The sequence below is a fragment of the Diadema antillarum genome, unplaced genomic scaffold, assembly GCF_040938485.1.
Source record: "Diadema antillarum isolate AM-2024a unplaced genomic scaffold, OU_Dant_1.0 seq00001001_RagTag, whole genome shotgun sequence".
Classification (NCBI taxonomy): Eukaryota; Metazoa; Echinodermata; class Echinoidea; order Diadematoida; family Diadematidae; genus Diadema; species Diadema antillarum.
Genome location: NW_027271839.1, coordinates 324589 through 337328, shown reverse-complemented (window position 1 = coordinate 337328; position 12740 = coordinate 324589). Strand labels below are relative to the sequence as shown.

Here is a 12740-nt window from a genome sequence, read left to right as displayed (position 1 = left end):
GTGTACACGGCCGGTCGCGGTTGGTGCTTGCTTTCACGAAGAGGGTAGGATTACCACTTCAGAGTTAACGCGAAGGGCAGGTTTTCTTCAGATTTTCTTAGATTTGTTGCAGGCTTTGCTTCGTTTCTGCGCTATGAAGAGTAAGTATGTTGGCGACGTCAATTATAACTGCAATATAGTAAGGCAACTAATGCCTGGCATTTCGGTAACCAAATCAAATTAAGTTCTACTTCTAGACTCTATACGCCGAAAAGCCGATGTGGCTCGACGACGAAGCGGCAGTTGTATTTAGCGCCGATACTACCCATGCCAAAGTTGCTAAGACTTGGCGTCCCCGTTTAACGGTCGCACCTGAGCGTAGCGGGATGCGGAGCGGGATGGATCACCCCACCCAAAAACACTGTGCATTTTGAAGTTGCTTAATTTCCTGACTTTGATATTGTGCATTGTCGTTTCTTTTGATAAGATAGAGTGGGTATAGATATTTAGCAATAAATTTAGTGGTATTCGTGAATAATGATTGAAGCCAGATTTGTTAAATTTGAGTGTAATGTTACAGTTGTAACGTTAGGATCGAGGAAGGAGTAGAATCTAACGTTAGACTGACTAGGTAGGGTGTTTTTTCTAGACGACCTAGGTGCCTACGAGTAATTCTTTTAAGAATTGACCAATCTGAGCTCGGTCATACTTGGAGCTGACTGCAATTAAAGAACAAATCTATGGATTGAGTGAATGAGTAAACTAAAACTTTAATGAGTGAGAGAGTTTGTTTGAGGTAAAATCGGACAATCTGTTCCTAAGTTGAGAATCTTTGAAGTTTCTGCTCAGTCACTGCATGCGTGGTCGTGGATGAGAAGATTACTAGCGGCTTAACGTTACACTTACAGCACTACAGCTTGTGATGTCACATGTGTAGAACGATATACTAAGTAAGACTATTATAAAAGAAAATATGAGGAAAATTCAACATAAGGAGTCTATTGTCACTTTTCTCGCATAAGTCACAGTGATAAGTAGACAGAAAGATCTGTCTGTCCGGAGGAGTCTATGTTTTTTGACGTTATCGCTCTCCTCCGGAGGGGATCATGAAGCCAGACGCAGTCTTCACGGAACATATCCCCGACGACCAGATACAGACCAATCTTTTGGTCAAAGTGATAAGCTGAGGAAATGTGCACTTTAAAAAAAAAAAGAATTTTGTGAAATTCTCTTTTTCCTTTATATTGTTCTATGTGACATCACAACACTCCACAGTATGACCGATAAATCTGCCTCTTGTTTGATGTTGTCTTTAACTGTATGGACAGTAATGCTGTCGGCCCTTTTTAGGCCTACCATATTACCGACTGTAAACTGAACAAGAACTGAAGAAGAGGTACAATGTACATTGTAGTGGGGCAGATTCATATCACTACTATCTTTTGCTGTGCAGGTAGCCTGTTCAAGCGATGAAACATGTTTATTTCATGACATGGCATAGTCTCACACATGATACATGGCTGATAATGTGTCTCAATTGTTGTTGTTGTTGTTTTTTGTTTGCAGACTCTTGCAGCCGACCTTTGCCCTCCCGGGCTGGGAGGTCACCTTCAATCACAAGCAAACCAACCAGTCTGCATGTCCGAGTACTGAGAAGCAACAGTAGACTGCCAAAGACGATGCTCTCAGACCTTCCCAATGAACTCCTTCTCTATCTACTGAAATTTCTTCCTCTGAGTGATCTGCAAAATGTGTACAGGGTGAGAGGCATGATCAGTTAGAGAGAAAATGAATTCAAAACTACCACAGATCTCATGTACATAGTGTAGCTACTGTACCTTTATTGATTCCAGGAATGCACAAGATTACACAAAAGTCAGGGTGGTCCACGAGGGGTTTTAGCATGTTCATGCAACATACAGTGTACTCAAATTCTTGTACAACATCCTCAAAAGCCAGCAACAAGCTATGCAACATCTGAAAAACTTGTGCAGAACATAAGAAAGATCAAACTACAGTACCTGGTACTTTAGAATATCTGTGTGCAAAACATGAGAGAAAACATTAAATGTACATAAGCAGCACAAAGAGAGATAGGCTGTGAAATATTGCTTAATATGTGCTCATGATGTGCGCTCGGCGCACATACAATTTCTTCAATATTCTCTTATTCTGACCTTGCAATATGCTCAAACTTCAAGTTGTGAACCACCCTGCGAAAAGCATGAGTGCTGTGCCTGTAGGCCCATGGTATGCAAAGACCTTCTGTTATCATTTAACTCCCAATGTTTCTACAAATGTGAGTGCAGTTTTGTCAGAGTTTTCTAGGGAATGAAGGGGGAGGGGGGTCTCTTTCTCTCTCCAACCCACCCCTAGAATACAACTATGTCACTTTGTGTTCAAGCTATCCCACACAAATAAGACTATAGGTCCCAACATTGTGTCATTCATTTTGGACATTGTCATCATGGTCAAAATATGTGGCATATCTATCAAAGCATCAAAACCTCACTAGTTTTGTGATCACATCTCTTTCTTGTGTTTTCATTCTTATGCAGGTAAACAAGCAATTCAAATGGCTTCTGGACAGCACCCCCAGGATATGGGCCAATGCCAGCGTTGTTGGTCGTTGGCCGTCCAGCTCGCAGGAACGCAAATGCTTCGAAGAGTTAGTTTCCACTATTTTATGGTCCTCAATATGACTGTGCATGATATGTTTCCGAATTCAACTACATGTAGTTTTATTGCAAGCATTAAGGGGGGAAATGAAATGCTTTGTGTCAAGACAATTCAGGAAATCTCGTAACATTTTGAATGTGTACATTTGTATTTTCGATGTTCTACAAATAGAATGAGGAAATGATGAAGGAGCAGAAGAAGAGGAAAAAAGATGGGAAATGAATGAAGTCTACTGATATGGTCTTTAGGTAATGAAACAGATACATATGCTGAGTAGTTCATTGAGCTTATTCATAATGACAGATTCTTATTGCCTTACTGTGTAATCCTTTGCGGTTCTTTTCCTCTTTAGGGTAGCTGACCTTGGAAATGTTGAGGCTCTCATAAAGTTAGGTGTGGCCCATCTCTACAGTGAAGGAGGTGAGTTGAATACATGTACTTGGGGAAAATTTAGGGAGACTATGGTATCCCATAATACAAAATCAGAATTTGGCTGGTGATATCTGACTTTTGTATACAGTATGCATTTATATGTATATCTACATCTCTACAGACGTGTTCCTTGCAACTGTTGGCAATTGCTTCAGCCCTCATTTGTTCTCAGTGTGATGGTACTTCATTGTTAGACTGAATCCAAGCTAAACTGATGTAATGCTCCTCTAGTTATAATGTGAATTGTACCTTCATTTGTTTTCTCTAAAATTGCTGTTTCTGTATGTATGTTGCAGTGGATTCCCAGCTGTGTAAAGATGGAAGCCGTGCTGCTAAGTACTTTGCAAAGGCAGAGAAATTAGCCCCCGGAGCCAGCCCCTTCACTTGGCTTCTGATTCGTCCCCCCTGGAGCAACAATGGAACATGCTGTAAAGCGAGAGTGTTTAGCTGCCTTAGGGACATCTGTACTAATTCAAAGGTGAGAATGTTATCTGTTGAGGACAGTTTTATCACATTATAAATGAGACCTGGATATATTAATTAAAAATGATCCCTAACTCTGAACCATGACTTTTACATATTCACCAGGAGAACTCATCTTTTAAAACTTTTATTTGTTCCTTTCCTAAACAGGAAGCTGATCAATCAGTACTATTCTGCCTTGCCAAACTGCATTCATTTCTTGAGGTAAGATTTGGTCTATTGGTCTCATCACTGCTCCATTTTTATCTCCACTGCAGTTGTGCTAAATTTGTTGAAGAAATTGCTGTCTACATTAATGATTAATTACATAAAGTTACTATGTGTACATTATATGTATAACTGCTAATTTTCTGTGCAAGTATATTCCACCAAATTATTAAGTGCACCCTTGAATACAATAGAGTGCAAAATTCTCTTTGTTTGTGATCATTTTCATCATATTTTTTTTACGTTGATCAGGGGCCCGTTTCATAAAACTTGTCATCAGTGACAAGTTGTCAGATGTGACAAGCTACTGAAATGCTTGCATCTGATTGGCTGAGAGCAAATTTGTCATAGAAATGTGGCAGTTGTCACTGATAACAAGTTTTATGAAACGGGACTCCTGGTCTCTGCTTTGTATGTGTTATTGTATGTGTCAAATTTCAAACAAAGTGTAAGTTTAAAAATATTGGCCACTATTTTTTTTTCCCTAAATGTTGATTCAATTGCTTGTGGTTTTGTGGTTATTCATTATTCGCAACAAACTTTCTTTTTATGAAGCATTTCTAATTCCGTGTGTCACAGAAAATTGTATAAATTTTGTTTGAACAGGAGATGGATTCGACCAAGAACAGCAGAGTGAGCTGTGAGTCTAGAGAGTGGCTCAGCAAGGCAGCAGAGAAGGGAAGCATTGCAGCAAGCTATGAACGCTGGAAAAATAGTCTTACTACCTGTGTGAGTAAACAAATATCATCAAGTGGGAGTGGGTTATCAGTTTGTCTGCCTACTCCAGATCTTTGAAAAGCAGTGCCGAATTGACGCACACACACACACACAAAAGAAAAACTTTTTATTAGATTAATTCGCTTCCCAGCTGTATATTCCTCATTTTGATGAAGCATTTTGATGTTTGATACCGGGTAACTTATTAATATTTTGCTTTTGATGTTAGTGCAAATATGTACTGCTCACTATTGACATTTCTAAAACAGAACACTTAAGAACAAGTATTTTCACATGAAATAAAACCCACACGTACATTACCATGAGTCACAGAAGAAAATAACTTGGTCATATCTCATAATATAGAACCTTACATCCTGTTATTTTTTTTATGTTTGTACTATTTTGTACTGTGTCATGTTGCATTAGATGAACATAAAAAAATTGATAGTACTTTGTAATGAAAAGGGAAATGTAAAAGAGAATAGGAAAATGCATTTTTGAAATGTATTGAACAAGTTTCGTTCAGCTCCATTCAATAACATCATATGCTAGATGGCAGAGTACTATACTATGTGCATTTTTTTTCAACAACCTCCTTTCTCTCTCTCTCTCTCTCCATAGGCTGATGATGCAGCAAGCAATCTGAACATTTTACGTCAACTCAGGGAATTTGCATCTCAGGGATGTTTGGATGCCAAGGTGAGAATACATAGTTAGCTGAGTTTAGGACATCTTAAAACATGGTTATCTTCATAGTCCATTCCTTACTGATACAAGTGATGTAAACTTATATTGAAATATTCATGCAATTCACCATCTAATCATAAACACAAATGACTTCTGTTCACCAGAAAATGTATCTTTTCGCGTATATTTGTGTTGTTGTTTGTTTGTTTGTTTGTTTGTTTGTGTTTTTTTTTGGGGGGGGGCAGTTTCACCACCATCATTTTATATCTGGATGATTTTACGATGTAATGGAGGACAAGATACTGTTGAGGAAAAAAAAAGAAGAAAAAATTATAACAACCCTTACCACTAATGTTATAGCTAGATGACAGAAAGAGTACAAATTTTCTCCTTCCTCTGTTTTTCTGTACAGTATATGAGCCAAAACTCAATACCAGTGCTTTAAGAGAAAAAGAGTATATTTCAATTAACCTACGTTTTATTTTCTGTACCCCCTTGCCTGCTGTAGCTACGGTTGTATTCAGAGTATGCCAAGGGAAACCTAGGGGGAGTGTCCAGGCTGCAGGGCTGTGAAGCCATCAGGAGCTTTGTGCAAGAGTCACAGCCAACCAATGTCCACTCACTACTCAGGACACAGAGTGGACTCAACAGTGCAATGAGGTTTGTGGTCATCTCCGACCTGACATATATTTGTCACGACTTTTGAAGGTTTCACTCTTTTCTGGCTAATAGGTTTATCTGTGCATTTTGTTACAGGCACCACAGCATGCAAAGGTCATTGCATGTTCTGGAATGAAGTCACTAACTCTGAAGGGCTGTCCCCTTGTTTGTTTGTTTGTTTGTTGGTTGGTTTTTGTTTGGAATAAGTCCTCCATCTGGGTATCCCAATGATGTTACTGCAGTGAATTCAGCGATTCTTATTCAGTCCTATACAATTTGACTTAAATTTGCACTGTCCTATTATCTGACTAATTACTGATGTCACGTCGTGTATATGAATTCGGCTATTCACAGTTTAAACTTTTATTGATCGGGGTAAACCACTTTTCTGTTCTCTGCAGTCAAAAGGATTGGGTAAAATTCACATTGTAAAGTCGGACAAGATTAAAGGAAGCTGTTTTCTGAGTGCCCCTATAAAGCCTTTTACATTTTCACTGTACACTGTAGCATGTGATACTGTGATTTTGTTGTTCATCTTTGTTTTTCTTTTTTTTAATCTGCAACCATTATGCAGGTACTAAATGAGTACATCACAAGAATAAGTTTTGATTGAATATGATGAAGATGGTGATATAATTTGATATAGATTTACAAGGTTGTGACAGGAATAAATGACACTGTTCTTCCTACTTCAATGAATTTCAGATATATTCTGGTGGATTGGCTAGTTGAGGTGGGCAGTATGAAAGACTACTCCTGTCTGACCATCCACACTGCTGTCCAGTTGGTTGACCGCTATCTAATGGCTCGGAACATCTCAAGGGCAACGTTGCAGCTTGTCGGCATCACTTGCATGGTCATTTGCTCCAGGTAATTATACTCACTTGACCCACTACAGTGGTCACTGGCACTCAAAAACAACTACCAGTATTTCTTCATGATCTCATTATGATCCTTAATGCCTTGTACAAACTCATGTTTAACTTTTGCATGACTCTATTCCATGAATTTGAATTGTGTGACGAGTAAAGTGATTTTTGTTGCTCTGAGATTTGTTAAAACTAGTTTGTATTCATGTGCTTGTCTTGATGACACACACTCTCCCTGATATAATTTGTGTGTGTGTGTGTGTTTTACAGCAATAGCAGTTGAACTCTATATTTTTCCTAACCAGTTGAGGACGGACTGAATTTGCTATATAACACACATTTCCCATAGACACCTGCCCGAGTATACTCGGGACTTGTCCTCAACAGGTTAAACAAAGGCTTAAAGCTGATACCCTGTATATAGGTTTCAATATTAGTTGTGATACTAATTCCTCCACATTTTTCAGTTCTAGGTGATGTACTTAAACTCTTGTTCACGTGGATATGCCTAGCTTTCATTTAAATTTCTAATACCCAATCTACATCTCCCTCTTTTTCTTCCTGAATATCTACCAGGCTTCTAGAAGATGACATCATCACGATCCGAGAGGCGGCATGGCTGACAGACGGAACGTACAAGTATGAGGAGGTTGTGAGGATGCTGGGTGATGTGGTAGCAACACTCAAGGGCAACCTCAGAGTAAGTTCGCAGATGGTTGCGGGTACACTGTATTGCAAGCTACAAACAGGAATACCTGAAGAGTTTCACAGTAATACCATGTAGTATAGTCCTGACAGATTACCATATTCACCATAGAAAGTTTCACCTGTAGACATGAATGCAAATATTCTAATACAAACACATGCCATAAAGAAACACACAATGTTAAATGAAGTTAATTCTAGACAAATAAAGTTGGTTCTGATAACTTGTCAGATTTAGTGTAGAGGAGAAGGATATTGTGCTCTTTTGTACTATAAATTATTTTCTAGAACATTATTGAAACAAGCTGTCAAAGGGTATGGTGTACTTTTGAGCTGTGCAATTAAATGAAAATGCAGCCTCCAAGTCTTGCTATTTCATGTTTATTTTTTCCTGTTACATAATTTATCAGAAAGAATGAACCATTAAAATTTTCAATTGTGAAAACTTGTGTTATGCCAAATTTTAAACTGTCTTAGTAATGTATTATAACAAAATGCCAGTTAACTTCTTGTTTACACATTTACATAACTAAACCAAGAATGAAGATAGAGATTCAAGATAAACACAATATTCAAATTTTCATGTACATCTTACCTGATGCATTACCTATAGGACCTGACAGTCCTTGACTACCTTCACCTGTTCTGCCAAGTGGTGGCAGCAGACAGCCGAATGGAGTACCTGGCACTTTACATCAGCGAGCTCTCTCTCCTTCATGCTGACTTTGGCCTGTTTTCGAGGTCACACATAGCAGCCTGCTCTCTCTACCTGGCTAGGCTAATGTTGGGCTCAGGTAAGCTAAAATCAGACTCTAGTATGAAAAGTATGACTGTGATGACAAGATTGCTGTACATATAGACAAAAACTTAACCCGTTGATGATGAGTCCCAAGTATACTTTTGCAGGTGTCTGGGAAATGCGTGTTGTAGCAACACTCGATGGGTTAATCATGCTGATTTTATATGTGTGCATTATGTTGATGAGTTTCATTTTGTATAGTTTGTAAAAGTGTAATCACATCAGAATTGATTCAGTATTTCTGCTCGAAATCTAAGGCTTGATGAATTAACATTGCGACATCCAAATCAATCTAATCTTATAGGATGATGGTATGCTTGATTTACAAGTCTTAATTATTTGTAGAGTTGCTGTGTACATCCCTCTATGGACAAAGTTTAAAAGTCTGCAAACATCCTATTTCCCCAGACTTTCCTTGGCCTACATCCATGGTGGAGCACACCGGACTGGAGCTGAAAGACCTGGTCCAATGTACTTTGCTTCTTCACAACAAATGGTAAGAAACCACTTTATAACTAAATTGAATCATAAAAGTTCTTGTCATTTCAATATCAAGTAAGTGAATTCATTCACGCCCTCTGGCATGTAGCTGAGTGAAGACATAAAGGCCTGAATTCACAAAGGTGGTTCAAACTTAGACCATGGTCTTAAATAAGCATGAAATAGGCGTACCTTTCACATGCGCGTATCAGTGCGCACTTGTTACTGGACGTCTGTTGGCATATATGCTGTCAATCATATTTGTGCAGAAGAAATTTACATAAACCATGGTTTAAACCATGGTTTCAATTGTACCAACTTCGTGAATTTGGGCCAAAGAGCTAAAAGCATGAGACAGGTATGTTGTGTGCCACTGAAGGGAAGACACCTGTGAAGGTGTAATTGTACTTCACCCTTTCTTTCCCTCATCAATGTGTATGCAATCTGTGAACCAGTCGCCCAGGTCAAGGTATAATGAAAGTTATCAACCTGTCACACTCCATTTTAGGGTAAAATTCATCCATCCCTTTCTCTCTATGAGCACATTACTTCATATTTTCTCTCTCTCTCTCTCTCTCTCTCTCTCTTTAACCCATTGAAGACTAGTCCCGAGTATTCTCGGACTGGGGTAAATGGGGAATGTGTGTTACAGGAAAATTGGTCCATCTTCAACGGGTTAATCATTCACTCCTTAGATTTGGAATAAATTGATTAATGTTCATCAGGATTTAACTTTATGTTAAATACACTTTTGTGTAGCCACCAAAAAGTGATATAGGATGTCTGTCATATCTGGATATTACTCTTCTGGTAGTTTCCTTGAGGAGCCGGTGAAGGATCATCGAGACGTGACCCTGGCAGCGGTCAAGCAGCGTTTCTCCGAGGACCTCTTCCTGGGGGTCAGCAAGCAGACCGTCATGGACCACGCCACTCTCAGGACAATGCTCTGTGTAGAAGAAGAGGAGCAGGAGGAGGCGGATGAATCCACTAACACAAGCAAGATGGACCCCCTGCCGTCAGACAAAGATGGACTGGAAGCTTTCCTCCTTATGTCTCCTTCAAGGAAGTCCAGAGGTCAAAGGTCAGTAGCAAAATGTTCCACTTCCTGGTAGCCTCTTAAGGCCCGAATTCACGAAACTATGTTTACCTCTTGAGCCAGCCAACTGTATTCTCTTAACCACACATACAGTTGACCTTGCTTCAGTTGATGTCGCATAAGTCGAATAATTGCCTGGACGGTTTTTTCAAAAAGGCCTTTTCTCTTTATCTATCTTTATCTATCTTTAATCCCTCATAAGTCGAAGCTATTTCATTAGTCAAAATAGATTTCGACTTAGGCAAGGTTGACTGTAGAACCATAAGAAGACAGCTGCCCTGTCTCCCTAGTTCTGCAGGAAATCATTGAAAACTTCAATCTCATGTTACAAGAGGATTTGAAAGGCTTTATAGACTTGCCTAGTATTTTCACCCACTTGTATTGACATGTATGCGAATACGCAAGAATGTCTCTGATTGCTTATAGAAACCTCCCTCATTTTGATGCCGAGTGATGTGGCAGCCTAGTGCAGACCATTAGTCACACAACTAATGGTTATGTGACTAACAGTCATTTGACTAACAATCATGTGACTAATAGTCATGTGACTAACCATCACACAGGCAGTCTATGGTGTTATTTCGCTGTAGGAGTAATATAGTGCACTTGAGATACCAAGGCGTGGTCGCTGATGTTGTGATGCATTCATTGTGTAAATCATCTTCTTTCATCCAAACTGAATTATAGGAAGCCACGAGGTGATTACTTGCAGGAGCGGCATGACAGGGTGTCCACTCCGACCCATGAATTCCCCGACGATGCCGAGATCGATCTGGACATCAAGCCCATTGAAAAGGATGTCAATGAGTGTGATGTTAGCGTTCCATCACCAGGTCTGTATAAATACTTGATGTGATATTTGTAGTACAAGTAGTAGTACAAAGACCTATTGCTAAAATGCATCGATCCTTACCGTAGGATATAGTCAAGTTTCAGATTTGAAATTTATAGATTTCATTTTAAGATTCATACCTTCAAAATACAAAGATCACATCGCGTGCATTCTAATTCCGCGAATTTTACGTGCGCCAAAATTTGTGAAATTAAAATGCATGTGAAAGTTCTTGGCTACACTATATGCATTGAATGCCAGTGGCAATTCGCGAAAATTTCATGCCGCGAATATATCATGTTTTACGGTATTTGATCCCCTTTTCCTCTCTCAGTACCCATGCCCTCTTATAATACAAGTTTGCATAGGTCTGTAAAATATAAAGCTGTACATGCAAAAAAAAAAATAATAATCTTGTTGTTCTTGATACTTTTTGTCACCATGCAAGTAGAATGGAGTCTATTGAGCTGTACTGCTGTGTAATCAGACTAAGCAGAGATAAGTTTTATGATGGGGTTCTTCAATTTACATACTAAGAATTTGTTATTTGGTCTGCTGTACAGTGGACTCCCGTTATAACGAAGTCCTTGGGACCGGCAGTTTTCTTTTGAACAAATAAACAATAAAGAATGATGGAGCCGATAATTTTGCGACCTTGATTATTATGGTTGTTTTCTTGTTGCTCTTTCAGAGTATTCAAAGCCATCTCTTCCAAGTGCATCAAAGCACTCAAAAGGTTCTAGCATCCAAGCTGAATCCTCAGCATCATGGGTTGTCCTTGACGAGAGTCCTTCCATTTCGGCTGTTACAAGCAACTCACTTCCTGCCTCCTCCAAGATACCAGTATCACCAAGGACAATACCATCATCATCGTCATCATCATCATCATCATCATCAGTAACCAAAGATGCCTCATACACTAGCAGTTGCTTCATGCCCCTGGAATCAACATCATCATCATCATCAACATGCTCGGCATCAAAGACCAACAAGCCAGTAACGTATACCATCAGCTCCAGCGGGAGACTCTGCCAACAGCGGGTTCGAACCCGGAAGATGGGAGCCTCGCCCATCAGTGGAAGGCGGAGGATGACCGGATGCAGTGGCAGCAGTAGCAGTAGTGGACTTCAGGGCCAGCTGACACCGGGTACAATGCGATACCAGTTCAGGAAGCGCACTCCTCTGCAGTCCTTCAAGCGAAAGACCATGGAGGACTCTAGTGATGAGGGTGCCTTTGGCCACTGACCTACCAGACTTCTCATCGACAGTACTCTATATTACTCAATCAATCCCCCAGCATTATTCCTGCACTTACATACAAGACATTTTAGTGCGTGATACAAGTATTGGTGCATGCTGAAAAGCTGGAATGTATAATAGTTTATATTCAATACAACAGTCCTTGCATATATGGTGCTTATGTACTTGTTATTGTGTTACATCAGCTTCCCTTTTACTCCAACAAATTGCCCATGTCTATGTATGTGACAGTTGGAGAGGGTTTGTTTTATATGTTGCGACCACCTAGTATAGAACGGAAATGACCAGTTCTCTGAGGCGGACTTATAAATCCACTTTGAGATGCTGGAGAATTCTTTTCAAATAATGCGATCAAAACCATTATGGAAAGTATTCTTTAAAAAAAGTCAAAAGACAATATTTATAAAGTGCTATGGCTCAAGTCAATGAAGCTTTTGTTACATCCTTGGTATACCTTAAAAGATGCATTTCAGGACCTTACTGCTCCTCACAGGACAAACCTTTCTACTTTTTGACAAAAAGTCTTGTACTTATCACTAGTATTCCTGTGACATTGCAAATTATACAAAACTTCGAATCTACCTCTTTTACTTGAGAGTCAACAGCAGAACCACTCTTAAAACAGGAATGCAGCTAGTCTGTAATGGATGGTCTGCTACCCCACCCCCCCCCCCCAAAAAAAAAAAAAAATATATATATATATATATGAACGAAGATTTTTCTGATGTAAGCCTCTAATATCCTTTTGTGTTTTGTTTGTAATTCATCCACTGTCCATTTGGAAATATTTTATTTGACCTTGCCTTAATGTCTTTCTGTCTTAAAGGGATGGTATAGCTTTGTCTCACCTTT

At 39.3% G+C, this 12740-nt stretch overlaps 1 protein-coding gene across 1 annotated transcript; it reads left to right on the top strand.

Moving 5' to 3' along the window:
* Nucleotides 1–133: 133 nt before the first annotated feature.
* LOC139742461 (cyclin-F-like) lies at nt 134–11873 on the top strand. The gene is made up of 17 exons (XM_071652998.1): nt 134–140; nt 1546–1739; nt 2538–2647; nt 3011–3078; nt 3387–3568; nt 3724–3777; nt 4387–4509; nt 5122–5199; nt 5696–5847; nt 6553–6717; nt 7293–7416; nt 8035–8215; nt 8629–8716; nt 9515–9781; nt 10484–10629; nt 11320–11500; nt 11552–11873. Exons 1-17 carry the CDS (start codon nt 134–136, stop codon nt 11871–11873), a joined length of 2442 nt encoding a protein of 813 aa, XP_071509099.1.
* The last annotated feature ends 867 nt before the right edge of the window (nt 11874–12740 follow it).